General features: G+C 42.4%; 1 protein-coding gene across 8 annotated transcripts in view; it reads right to left on the bottom strand.

The window, feature by feature from the left end:
- Window positions 1-10,014, bottom strand: part of KDM6A (lysine demethylase 6A) — a 113,706-nt gene extending 103,692 nt beyond the window's left edge. For 6 of the 8 annotated variants that reach the window (XM_084791050.1, XM_084791051.1, XM_084791053.1 and 3 more), the window contains exons 1-2: window positions 9,423-10,014; window positions 9,130-9,193 (exon numbers count right to left, since the gene is read on the bottom strand). In XM_084791050.1, coding sequence (XP_084647176.1) covers window positions 9,130-9,193; window positions 9,423-9,592 — 234 coding nt within the window. In that variant the 5' untranslated portion in view covers window positions 9,593-10,014. The remainder of the gene's footprint in view (window positions 1-9,129; window positions 9,194-9,422) is intronic. The other 2 variants (XM_084791055.1, XM_084791057.1) reach the window with 1 other exon arrangement.
- Between the last annotated feature and the right edge of the window lie 2,345 nt (window positions 10,015-12,359).

Raw genomic sequence — 12,359 nt, 5'->3', positions numbered from 1 at the left:
AACCACATCCTAAATATGTCCCCTTAATACTCACAGATAAGTATAGCTGTCACCATTATCAAAGATGAGTCTTTTTGCAATAAAGACTCAAAATAGTTCAACTGATCAGAATAAAGAGAACTGACTATGGTACCTAGCTCCAATGGATACATCTACAACACCACAACACAACCCCTACACCTAAGGCTTAGAAGAAGGGACAGAAAGATTGTAACAGCTAATGGACTAGCATGTGTGTTGCAAGTTAGTGTCTTCTAAACAAGACCAGAACAATGATAACAACGGGTGATAACGCCACTCTGGATGGAGAAATTCTGAAAGGCTCTACCCTTAAGATGAAAAGCAACAGACAACAGCTGCTGAGAAAGGAAGAATCAATCTTCCCAAGGGATGAGACCCCTGACAGACTAATTCCTGAATGCATAAACATAAAAGCAGCACTACGTAAGTTCAGCAGGTTATTTATATACAAATTTATATAATATAGATATATAATAACTAAACGTAAGAGGTAATGAAGTTGAGAGGGGAGGGGGACATGAAAAAAGTTGAAAAGAGGAGAGGTAGAGGGAAATGATGTTATTACAGTACTCATGTATGAAAGCCTAGAGAGAGAAAGGCAAGAGAGAAGCAAGACATGCTAAAAAGGAAAATGAAGAACGAGTTCAGTGGCTAACACAAAGCCACCTAAAATACAAAATAATGGCACCTCCTATCTATACTCCATTCGCTACTATTATCCCACCAAGTTCAGAAATATTCCATATTGATATATAATATGCACTAAAGCATTTTAAAATATTTTGAACTCCACAAAGTTTACGGTCTACAGAAGTTTACAGTCACCTTTAGTTAAGGGAGAAAAATGCAGGGCTGGAGAGATGGCTCAGCGGTTAAGCACTGTCTGTCCTTCCAGAGGTCTTGAGTTCAATTCCCAGAAACCACATGGTTGCATCCATAATGGGATCTGACGCTGTCTTCTGGCATGCAAGTGTACATGCAGATTGAGCATATATATATCTTTAAAATCTTAAAAATAAATAAATCTTAAAAAAAAAAAGAAAAAATGTGGTAATATTCTGACAGTACTGTAGCACTCTTAAATGTCTCTAGTTTAAAAAAACAACCAGAGCCAGGCGTGGTGGCTCACGCCTTTAATCCCAGCACTTGGGAGGCAGAAGCAAGTGGATTGCTGTGAGTTCAAGGCCAGCGTGGTCTACAAAGTGAGTCTAGGACAGCAAAAGCTACAGAGAAACCTGTCTCAAAAAACAAAAACAAAAACAAATTATTAATAATAATAATAATAATAATAATAATAATAATAATAATAAGATAAAAAATAAAAAAAACAACCAGCCCTTGGGAAGCTACAGCAAGAAGATCCTGAGTTCAAGGTCAGCCTGTGCTCCACAGCAAACTTTGTTCAAAAGACAAGAGAGGCTGAAGATATGGCTCAGCAGTTAAAAGCACTTCTTGTACCTATATAGTAACAACCACATGTTAACTCTAGTTGCAGAGGATCCAGTGCCCTCTTTTGGCCTTCCAGGGTATTGTACATATGTGATGTGCAACACATGCAGGTAAAACACCCATATATATAAAATAAAAGCAGATCTAATTTCCTTAAGAAAGGAACCTGGAAAATGGCTCAGTGGTTACTCCTCTTGCAGAGGAGCCAGTTTCCAGCACCCACATCAGAGAATGCACAACTATCTGAACTCCAGCTGTAGAGAGAATACTTTGTTATATTGTATGGATGCACTGCCTGTCAATTAAAAAAAAAAAAAAAACCTATGGTTTATAGAAAAGGGTATAATTGAAGGTGGGATATCCAGTAGGCAAAAAGGACTCTGGGATAGAGCCAGACACAGGAGATTTGCCTGGGAAGATGTGAGGACAGATGCATGGTACCTGAGCAGAGGTAACCAACCAGAATGTAGATTAGTATAAATGGGTTATTTTAAGTTATGAGCTAGTTAGAGAAGAGCCTTACTATACAGCCTAGGTACCTGAAAATATATTTTGAGTTTCATGAGTCATTATTCCAGGAGCCTGGATCTGGGAAATAAAACACCTTACTACATCCAGCTTGAGGATCTGACACCCTCTTGTGGCATTTAAGGGCACTGCACTCACATGTAAAACATAATCACATACATACATAATTAAAAATAAAAATAAGGGACTAGAGACAGCTCACTTGGTTTTGAGGAGTACTTGTTGCTCTTGCAGAGGACCTTGGTTCAGTTCCCAGCACCAGCATGGCAGCTCAAAACCATATGTTAACTCCAGTTCCAGGGGATCCAGTGTCTTTTCTGACCTCTACAGGCACATACCTAGTACACATATATACACTCCTACACATAAAAGAAAAAATGTAAACCTAAAACAGTAATGTTTTTCCAAAGTGAGAAGGCTGGCAAGTTAGCTCAGTGGTTAAGAGCACTTGCTACTCTTCCAGATGACCCAAGTTCAATTACCAGCATCCACATGGTGGCTCACAACCCATGGTAGCTCTGTCCCAGGGGATCCAATGCCCTCTTCTGACCTCTGAAGACACCAGGAACAGAAGATGAGCACATACATACAGGCAATGTACTCATACATGAAATAAATAAATCTTAAAAAAAAAAAGTAATGAGAGGAATGAAATCTATAAAGTAGAAGTTTAAAATCCATCTCCCCAGTTGAGTTCTGCACTCCAAAATAGTGATTACTTAATACTCTGAGTACCCTGTCCAAGAATCTTTTAGGCCAGCAAACAGTCTCATTTAAGAACTCATAGAAAAGTATTACCACAAAGAAAGATCACAAGGGCACGCCTGTAATCCCAGCACTGCCGGAGGTGGATGAGTTCAAGGCTAGCCTGGTCTACAAAGCAAGTCCTGAACAGCCAAGATTACACAGAGAAACCATCTTGAAAAACCAAAAAAGATCACGAGGTATAGAACACATAGAAGACCATCCTTTGGAAAGCTGAAAATGCTAAAAGTTGATTTTTAGATTATTTTTCTAAACAAAATTAAAAGGCAATGTTTACCATCCACATTTTACCTTCATATTTCCTACACTGACCACTTGAACTTGGTATACATTCAAATATTACTCTCATAAATTACAACCAATACAGAAAACTTATGCAATTCCGTCAAGTTTCAGTATGAATACATGACTATCGATTATGCATCCATTAAATAAATTCCATAATTAGTCTAGAAATAATTACATGTGGGCCCTAAATAGTGCAACTATCATTTCAATTCTTAGACAATGCAGTGAGTAATTTTTTTCTTAAAATAAATTGGCTCTCTGGACACCACATTTTAAAAATATTTATAATGCAGTATTATCAGTCATTAACATCAATTTCAAAGAACTCAAAGCATCAACAATGAGTATCAAAGAAAATAAGCAAAACTCTCTTTAAATTGTGCAGAATGTTGGTAATATATATAAACAAAACTAAATGTTACATGATCTAAGTCAGACTAACTCTGCAGCCTGCCAACCAATAAACCTTAAGTGTGTGGCCCATTGTTCTCCTCAAGATACAAAAATTTACCTCTGAAGCAGGTTTGCCTTGTCTTTTGTAAAAGTATACAGAAAATCTATTCAAAGAAGAAAAAAAAAACCAGAAATTTAAAATTACCAATGTGGAGGCCAGCACAAAGGCTCCCTCATAAATCCCAGTACTAAGGAGCCTAGAAAGATTACCCAGCGGGCACCTGGGACTAGAGTAAGACCCTGTCTCAAACAAGACAAAAGAAGCGCCTACATATGCATTGCTGCAGCTCTACTCTGTGACAGACATGTGAATATGTCCTGTCATCTCTGATTATAATTTTGTTGCAGTGAACACATCAAATTTTTAAGCAAATAATGTAGTAATTGCATAAAACTTTGCCCAAGCAATTGTGAGTAATTGTTTAGAAGATAATTTTCCTAACTAGAAAGCATTTTTTTTTTAATCCATCAAATTAAAATCCTCATTTTCAAACACAATGCATATTTATTTGTTTTGTGTAGGGGGACAGGAGGCAGCGGAAGGCGGGGGGGGGGGGGGGGGGGGGCGGGCGCAGGGGGAAGAGAGGTGAGGGAGTCAGTTTTCCCTCTCCCTCCTCTGTATAGTTCCAAGGGATCAAACTCAAGTCCTCAGGCTCGGCAGTAAGTGTCTTTTCCTGATGAGTCATCTTGCTAGCCTTCATGATACTATTTCTATAGCCACTTTTTCCATCCAAAACAATAAAGTCCTTAAGAACTGGAAATGAATATTCCCTTTAAGTCCTTACAAACAGAAATACACATTTTTTTTTTTACACATCAAGAGTAATCCAAATATTATAACATAAACAAGCCACCTCTAAAAATAACCTAGTAATTCCCTCATATCTGCAAAAGCAAGTTTAGGAAGATATATGCTTCAGTGGATCTTAAACTTTCATTACGCTCCCTCCCAAAAATCAAAATGCCAAGTATTTTCATATCACTTTAAAAATACATTCTTAAGGGTGGGTGTGGTGGTGCACACCTTTAATACCAGCACTCCGGAGACAGAGACAGGCGGATCTCTGAGTTAGAGGCCAGCCTGGTCTACAAAGAGAGCTCCAGGATAGCAGGGCTGCTACAGAGAAACCCTGTACCCCCTCCCAAAAAAAATTTATTTTCAAATGATGAAAAAATTGCAATTCCTAAGTCTCTTATAAACTATTTCTAACAAAAGAACTATCAAAAAAGAAATCAAACCAGAAAACTTAATGCAAACTAACCAGTAAGATTTGAGGCTGGGATATGGCTCAAGCCAGTAATCACTTACTGCCAAACCAGACCAGGATTCAATCTCTGATATTGGGGAAGGGGAGAACTAGGAGTCCCCTGGCTTTCCACTGGTGCTTGCTAGTAGGCCTGCCCTTGCCTGCTGTCTCCCCACACACACATACACAAAATTCAACAACAAAAAACTATATATGTCGCTTAATGATTTGTTTTATTGCCGGGCAGTAGTGGTGCACGCCTTTAATCCCAGCACTCAGGAGGCAGAGGTAGTTCGAGGTCAGCCTGTTCTACAAAGGGAATCCAGGACAGCCAGGCCTAAAACAGAGAAAAACCGTCTCAAAATAATAATAATAATAATAATAATAATAATAATAATAATAATAATAATAATAATAAATTAAAATTAAATAAAAAGATACCCCAGGTTGACAGAGCAACTTTCCCCAAGCCTCTACTATAGATTACTCTAATGATACTCTATAGAATTAATACTCTTTATTTTATACTCTTTTCTTTCCTTCTCTTTACGTATACCTAACTCAAACTCTTATCTAATTAGAAAGTATACCCACAAAGTTTTCAAATCTGTAAAAAGTGGACTAGAGAGATGGTTCAGTGGATAAGAGCACTGTCTGCTCTTCCAGAGGTCCTAAATTCAATCCCCCGCAACCACATGGTGGCTCACAACCATCTGTAATGTGATACAATGCCCTCTTCTGGAGCATAGGTGTAAATGCAAACAGAGTACTCAAATACAATAAATTTTTTTTTAATCTGAAAAAATTGTTATCAAAGTTAATTTCTGCAACAAGGTTTCACTTAATTATTCCCAGTAACTCCAATGTAATTAGGAAAACTAGAAAATTCAGGTTCAATTCCAAGCACTCACATGTCAATTCACAATTGCCTGTAACTCCAGTTGTAACAAATCGATCAGATCAGAAGCTCTCTTCTGGCCTCCTCAGTCACCACCCAGGCGGTACACAGACATACATGCAGGCAAAACACTCATAACATAAAATAAATAAAATAGTAATAGTAATAATAATAATAATAATAATAATAATAATAATAATAATAATAATGTTATCAAAAAATTAAGGATCAGCATTAGAGAGAAAACTGTTAAAGATCATGCTATATTATAAGCTCTAGTTCCTTACAGCCTTATTTAAGTTATTACTGCAAAAATACTGTATTACAATTTTTTTCTTTTCTTTTTTTTTTTGTTTGTTTGTTTGTTTTTCAAGACAAGGTTTCTCTCTATAGTCCTGGCTGTCCTGGATTATGTAGGCCAGGCTGGCCTTGAACTCAGAGATCCGCCTGCCCCTGCCTCCCCAGGTGCTGGGATTAAAGGTGTGCCACCATGCCTAGCTATGTTACTAGATTTTTGATACAAAAACAAACAAACAAACAAACAAACCATACTATATATCAAACGCCAATCCTGCAAACAAAATTTTCAGTGACTCTTACATAATGGAATCTTACAAAATTATGCACAGTCCAGCAGAAATCACCTGAAATACAGCTGCCTCACAAATGATGGGAAAGGAATAAATAAGTTTGGGTACAAATGAAAAACACTTATGTAATGGTTTTAGGTTTCCAAAACTTTTTAGAGTTCTGTTTATAAATATGCACTTTAAAACTTTAAGAATAGAAGGAAAAATTTCTCAAGATAAGTAGGAATGACTAAATTGCTGGAAGAAAAGTGAAATATTTTTGGCACAGGCTATATTTTTCTGGGAATAAAGCAACAAAATTCAGAGCTAAAAAATTCTGGGAATTATTCAATTCTATTATGTGTTCAGTTGAACTACCTGAACACACCCTACCACATGGTAGAAGAAAAGCAAACACTTTTTAAAGAAGAGTTACATAGGAATTAATTCTGAAACCTATCTAATTCAACATTCCACTCCCCAAACCTCACATCCAAAAAACTGATTTTCAGGACAGTTAGAGACTGGATAAAACTAAATAATTCAATACCTCTGTACACGGACTCTAGTTTACTCATTCTACTCAGAATGCAATTCAAATAGAAGATGGAAGGTTATATTTTGTCAAGAATAAATTTGTATTACACATTTTACTGAAATGTTCAAGCTAATAACGACAATCAAGATCCATGTAGATGTTCAAAGTACATTGTAGAATGTTTTAGCATTAAGGCTGTTGAGTCCTGATTTAAGGAGCTAGAACCTAAGGAGCCAGAACCAATGAAGATTTTTTTTTTAGCTCAATATATCACTCAGCTTACCAAACTACCCAACATTTGTGAAGTTATAATTCTCCCCCCAAATAAAGCTCCAAAAATTTTTCATGTTCAATTAAGATGTTACTGTATTCAAATACTAAAAAAAATAAATAATGCACATTTAGAACAATTTGAAAATGCTCAATTTTTAAACGATGAACACAACTCAAAATAACCGGAGGTTTCACTTTTACAATGTAATATCCAGTGTTAAGCACCACCTACTCTGACCTGATTAAAAGCATTCTAAGATATGAAATTATGAACTAGCACTTTACACATGCACATGAAATAGATTCCACTTATTTCATCACTATAACCAAAAGCAATAAATTTTGCCAAACTTTTCCAAATGAATTATCCCTGCAAGCAACTTTACTAACCCAATGTAGACTAGCATTGTTCACTCCAAAATAAAATGGCCGTTAAATTTAAACACTGTACTTAACTTTGGAATGACAACTTCACAGGAATCTAGTCTTTGTACATGAAATACTTCAAATAGGTTGAGAAAAACCTTCAAAACAGGGGACCAACAACTATTGATGTTCATTTCATTCAAGAACTAGTCACTGTACATTTTTCCAGCGACAAATTTAATCGAGTTCAAGTTATCTTCCTTTTCAAAAATGGACTTCATGAAAAAGATGGTCTGTTTTGCTTTCTAGTCATTGTCTGCAATCACATCATATATTTCGATGCTTTTAAGTAAAAGCATTAAATGTGATCACAGATAAAAAGCAATTAATGGGGCTAAGCCAAAATACAAAAAAAAAAATAAGGACTAAAATAATAAACTTTTTAAAATGCCGTTAGACGTGATTCTTAAACTTCTCAACTGCAACAATAGAGCTAAGTGTCAATGCAAACCTAGAGACTAGAGCCATCGAAGAAAACGTCTACCGAATGCAGCATCTATCATTCGCACTTCAAGTTTCAGGGTCCCAATTAACAAGCAAGCCTCCTAAAGACCATGTTAATCACACCTTGGTCAGGAAATATAGACTCAATCAGACAGAATTAGAGTCCATCCAGCCTTTGTTCAATGGCTTACGATGGGTAACTAAAAGTGCTACAGGTTGATAAGCATTTACCAGGCTTATGCGTGATGCTGTTTCCAAGCTAGAGAAGGGAACAAAAACTCTACATGCCAATAACCTGTGATAATTTTTATAGCCACCCAGCTACATACTCCAGAAGAGAGGCCAATTCTTCTTCCATACTATTTATTTCCATGTTTACCTCTCCTCCCTCCCTTTCCCAACCGCCCCCCTCCTTTCACTTTCTCCTCCCACCCTGTCCCGCCATCTTGGGCCGACAGAAGCAGCCATTACTTAACTAAATGACAGTACCAACAACTTTCCACACAAATAAACAGAGACTACACCCCAAATCCTCCCCCCCCCCTCCACCTGGTCCCTGACACACTCAGAGGATACGAAGCTCCAGAAAACGCACTCACATCTATCTAACTGTGGTAGAGCTATGGCAGAAAGAGTCAAAAAGTAAACAAGTCACCTAAGTTCAGGTAAAGCACATACCAATTGAGATGCGTGTCGACAACGCAATGCAAACTCTTCACCGACCTAAACTATGTACAACTTCCCCTTCAGGGAAAGAAAAAGAAGAAGCCATCCCAAAATGTTTGGTTAACAACGGACGTCAGGAACAGGCAGCCTACTAAAGACCAGGGGAGGTAACAAGCCGGGGGGGGGGGGAATTTAAGGAAATGTGCACCTCTTTTCGATCTCATGACCCTCCTCCATAGGCACCTCGGGCATCATCTGCCTAGCTCCCCGGGGCGGTAAAATCAGAGGCTATTTGGACGCCCCACATGAGCTCGGGCCCCAAATTGCGCTGCTGCCTCTAGCCTCCTGCTCCAAGAGAAGTGATTTCTCAAGAGAGCTAGCGAGGTACCAGGGGTTGGGGTGGAGAGCAGTGGCAGGAAATAGTTTTCCGGAAACCCCTCGGCCAACGTTCGAAGCTACAATGAGTGGTGACCCCCGGGCGCCGGGCGCCGGGCGCGGGGCCCGGGACGAGCGCGCCTCTGGCCCGAGAGACCGTGTCCGCGCTCCAGCCCGCGGCTGCCTTACCTTGCCCAGCAGGGCCTTCATCCTGGCGCCATCTTCATGAAACCTCACGAACCCGAAGAGGCGGCTGCGGAGAAAGACACAACGCGGCTCGTTAGCGCTCGGGCAACGCCGCCGACCGGGGTCCCTTGCCAGAACCTGAGGGCCCCGGCGTTCAGCGGCGCCTAGAGCGCCAAGCCGAGGTGCCCGCCCCACCGCGGCCACAGGCGAGCCGCGCTCCGACCTCCGCGGAGAGCGGCGCCTTGCCTGGCCCGAGCTGCTCCCCCTCCCCCCGGCCGGTGCCCACTCCCCGTTACCTGTCCAGTCCACCGAGCGCTTCCCTCTCCTCGGCTGTCAGGCTCGGGGACGCCTCCTCGCTCTCGCCGCTCGCTTTTCCCGCCGCCATTTTCTTTTCCTCATCACCGAAAGCGGCGGCAGCGGCGGCGGCGGCGGCGGCGGTAGCGAGCGACACTCCGCAGGATTTCATGGAAACGCAGCGAATTCACAACTCCAACGCCGACAACCCCCCTCCCCAAGCCGGGACCCGCAACGACGCCCCCAGTCTCCGCACGGGACCGGCACACCAACTTTATCTCTGCCTCCTCCTCCTCCACCTCCTCCTCCTCCACCGCGAAAGGCGGCGGCGAAAAAAAAAAAATCCCCAACGCGGTAGAGGTGAAGGCAGCGGCAGCAGGGGCTGTGGAGCCACAGGGTCGGGAGCGGCAACGACTTCGGCTGTAGGGTCACATCGCGGGGGCGGGAAGGGGACAGCCACGGGCGGGGGACGGCAGGAATTAGCCGGAGCGCACGAGGATCGGGAGCTCTGGGAGAATTCGTAGGAGACACAAACTTCCCCGGCACCAGCACAAAGTTGTTGTAATTGTGTCACACAGCGAACCCCACGCCGCCGCCGTGACCCCCTCCCCTCCCTGCCCGGCTGGCGCAGCCAATCGGAGCAGCCTGCTCACCTCACGTGACCTTTGTTGACTCGCGTCAGCCGTGGCTCCACTTAACTTGCTAGCTGCTTTAGCCCCGCCCGCCGAGGCGGCCACAGACCCGGGAGCGGGATGCTCGCCAGTTCTGATCGGTGGTTGGCTGATGGGCGCGTCTGTCCTCAGTAGGGTTGTCACAGGGTGGGAGCAGCTGGGTAGGTTGTGCTACTTAAAATACACAGGCAGAGAGCGAGAGAGAATGGAGGGTCCGGGCAGTGCCACTTCGGGAACCCTGGCGGGCTCGGGAGGGGGAGGGGAGCGCTCGGGCAGGGCGAGGTCCGGCACCGCCCGTGGCGGGCGCGAGCGAGGACGCCACGGACTGCCTCTGGCTGCCCGGAAGCCCGGGAGGGGGGCGGTGGGGGGTGGGGGGAGGGGTTAAGCCAAGACTGTGCTTTCCACGGTCCCACGGGGGCCCCGGGGACCAGCCAAGTCGCTGGGAGGCAACACTCTCTTCCTTGACTTCTGCTCACGGAAGGAGGCGTATACTTTGGCCCTGCTGGAAATAATGGCCTCCACGAGGAGTGCGCCAGAGGAGCAGCAGCCAGCCCCCATACCCCGCAGCCCGGGCGCCGCCCTAGACTAGGCCGCACCCCGCAGTCCGAAACCCCACACCCTCGCAGAAAGTGAAGGCAAAAAAAAAAAAAAAAAAAGTCCCCTGATCCCCGCCCACACATCCCAAGCCGGAAGAAATGAAGAGTCACCTGCGGGGGGGGGGGGGGGGGGGAGGTTCTGGCGCGCGCTGGTCCTGACACCCTACCGTCAAAAGTCTGTCGGCAGCACTTTCTGGCCAAATACTGCTCTCGGATTTTACCCTGTGCCCTAAGCAGTAATTCGTTATACTGTAAGAAAAACCAAAAATAAAAAAATAAAAATAAGTGAAATTTGTTGAGGGGGAATCTCCAGAATGTTGGGTTATGTTGCTATCATCTCTGGGGCCTCCATGAAGAGTAAGAGCTGTGTGTAAATTGGCCGCAGGACCGGGTCCTCAACACAGCTTGCTGTCCAGAAAAGCCTGCCTTTTCCCTGCTTCCACTACCTACATACATAAACCCTTAGCAGTAACATTTGCTTGTTCTGTCCCTCAGGTCGAAATAAAAGTCTGGTGTTTGATACTTAGTATAATCAGGAGAAAAGCCAAGCCGTCCATCGACTATTTTAGAAAGGCAGATTTAATATAATGTATCATATAGCAGGGCACACCTCCAGTCTTCGGGGAGAGGAAATATTATTAATGAGTGACTTTATGAAGAAAAGGATCCCTTTTATAATTGGAGTTTAAGTTTACACCTGTAATCAATAAGATATATTTAAATTTGGATTTCACAATATGTAAGAGCTGAGTCAGTAAAATTGCAAACAGGCAGAGCTTTAAATTGCTGCCTGGAGACTGGTAACTAGATGAACAAACTCTAGTTTTATATGGATTATATTTCATGTTTAATTACAGTTTTAGAAAGCCATGTTCTTCCATTCGGTGGTATTCCATTTTATTTGAATGAGTGAGTACAGGGGACTGAATATTTTCTATAGCTAAATTAATACACACATTGTGTCACAAATGGTGACCTTCAGAACCTAGGAGGTTTTTGGCCCCCCTGTCCGACAGACACTCACTTGCACAAACAGAAATCAAATCTGCCAGGATTTTGGCCATGTTCCCGAAGCTGGTGGTTCCTGATTCAATCTCTTTCCAACAATGATATAAAGCAGCCCATGTCTCAATGCCTTCCTGCCCTCCAATACTAAGGTTTGAGTTTTAGAGGTACAGTGATGGGGAAGAGTTGGAGTCTAGCTAGTACAGCTGGTTTCTGATGCTCTGTACAAGCTGTGGACCTCTAAACCAAAGCTGTTGTTTTTGACTTAGTGGGATTCTTGTTTGTTGGGGCACAGGTTTTATGAGACAGGACCTTACTCGGTAGCCCAGGCTGGCTGCTCCTCTGGGCTCTCCTCCCTCAGTCTTCTCAATTCTGGGATAATAAGCATGCACCACCATGCCTGCCCAAAACAGCACTTTATTCCAACTATAAAGATTTATCTTCAATTAAGCATGAGGCAGTTTCCATATAGTCTTACATATCTATGTAATCTTTTGGCCTTTACATAGTTTATCATCTGTCCGATGTGTGTAAAATACGTGTGGAGCCTTTCTCATTCACTGTTGAGAAAATTGATACAATTTTATTTTAAATTTATGACATGCAAACATGGGAAGTTTTATTTTATAATAATTATTACTATGGCCAAGTGATGGTGGTGCACTCC

Source organism: Acomys minous (genome assembly GCF_964271855.1).
Source record: "Acomys minous genome assembly, chromosome: 7".
NCBI lineage: Eukaryota > Metazoa > Chordata > Mammalia > Rodentia > Muridae > Acomys > Acomys minous.
Note: the sequence above shows the minus strand (reverse complement) of the source record. Positions and strands in the feature narration are given on the sequence as shown.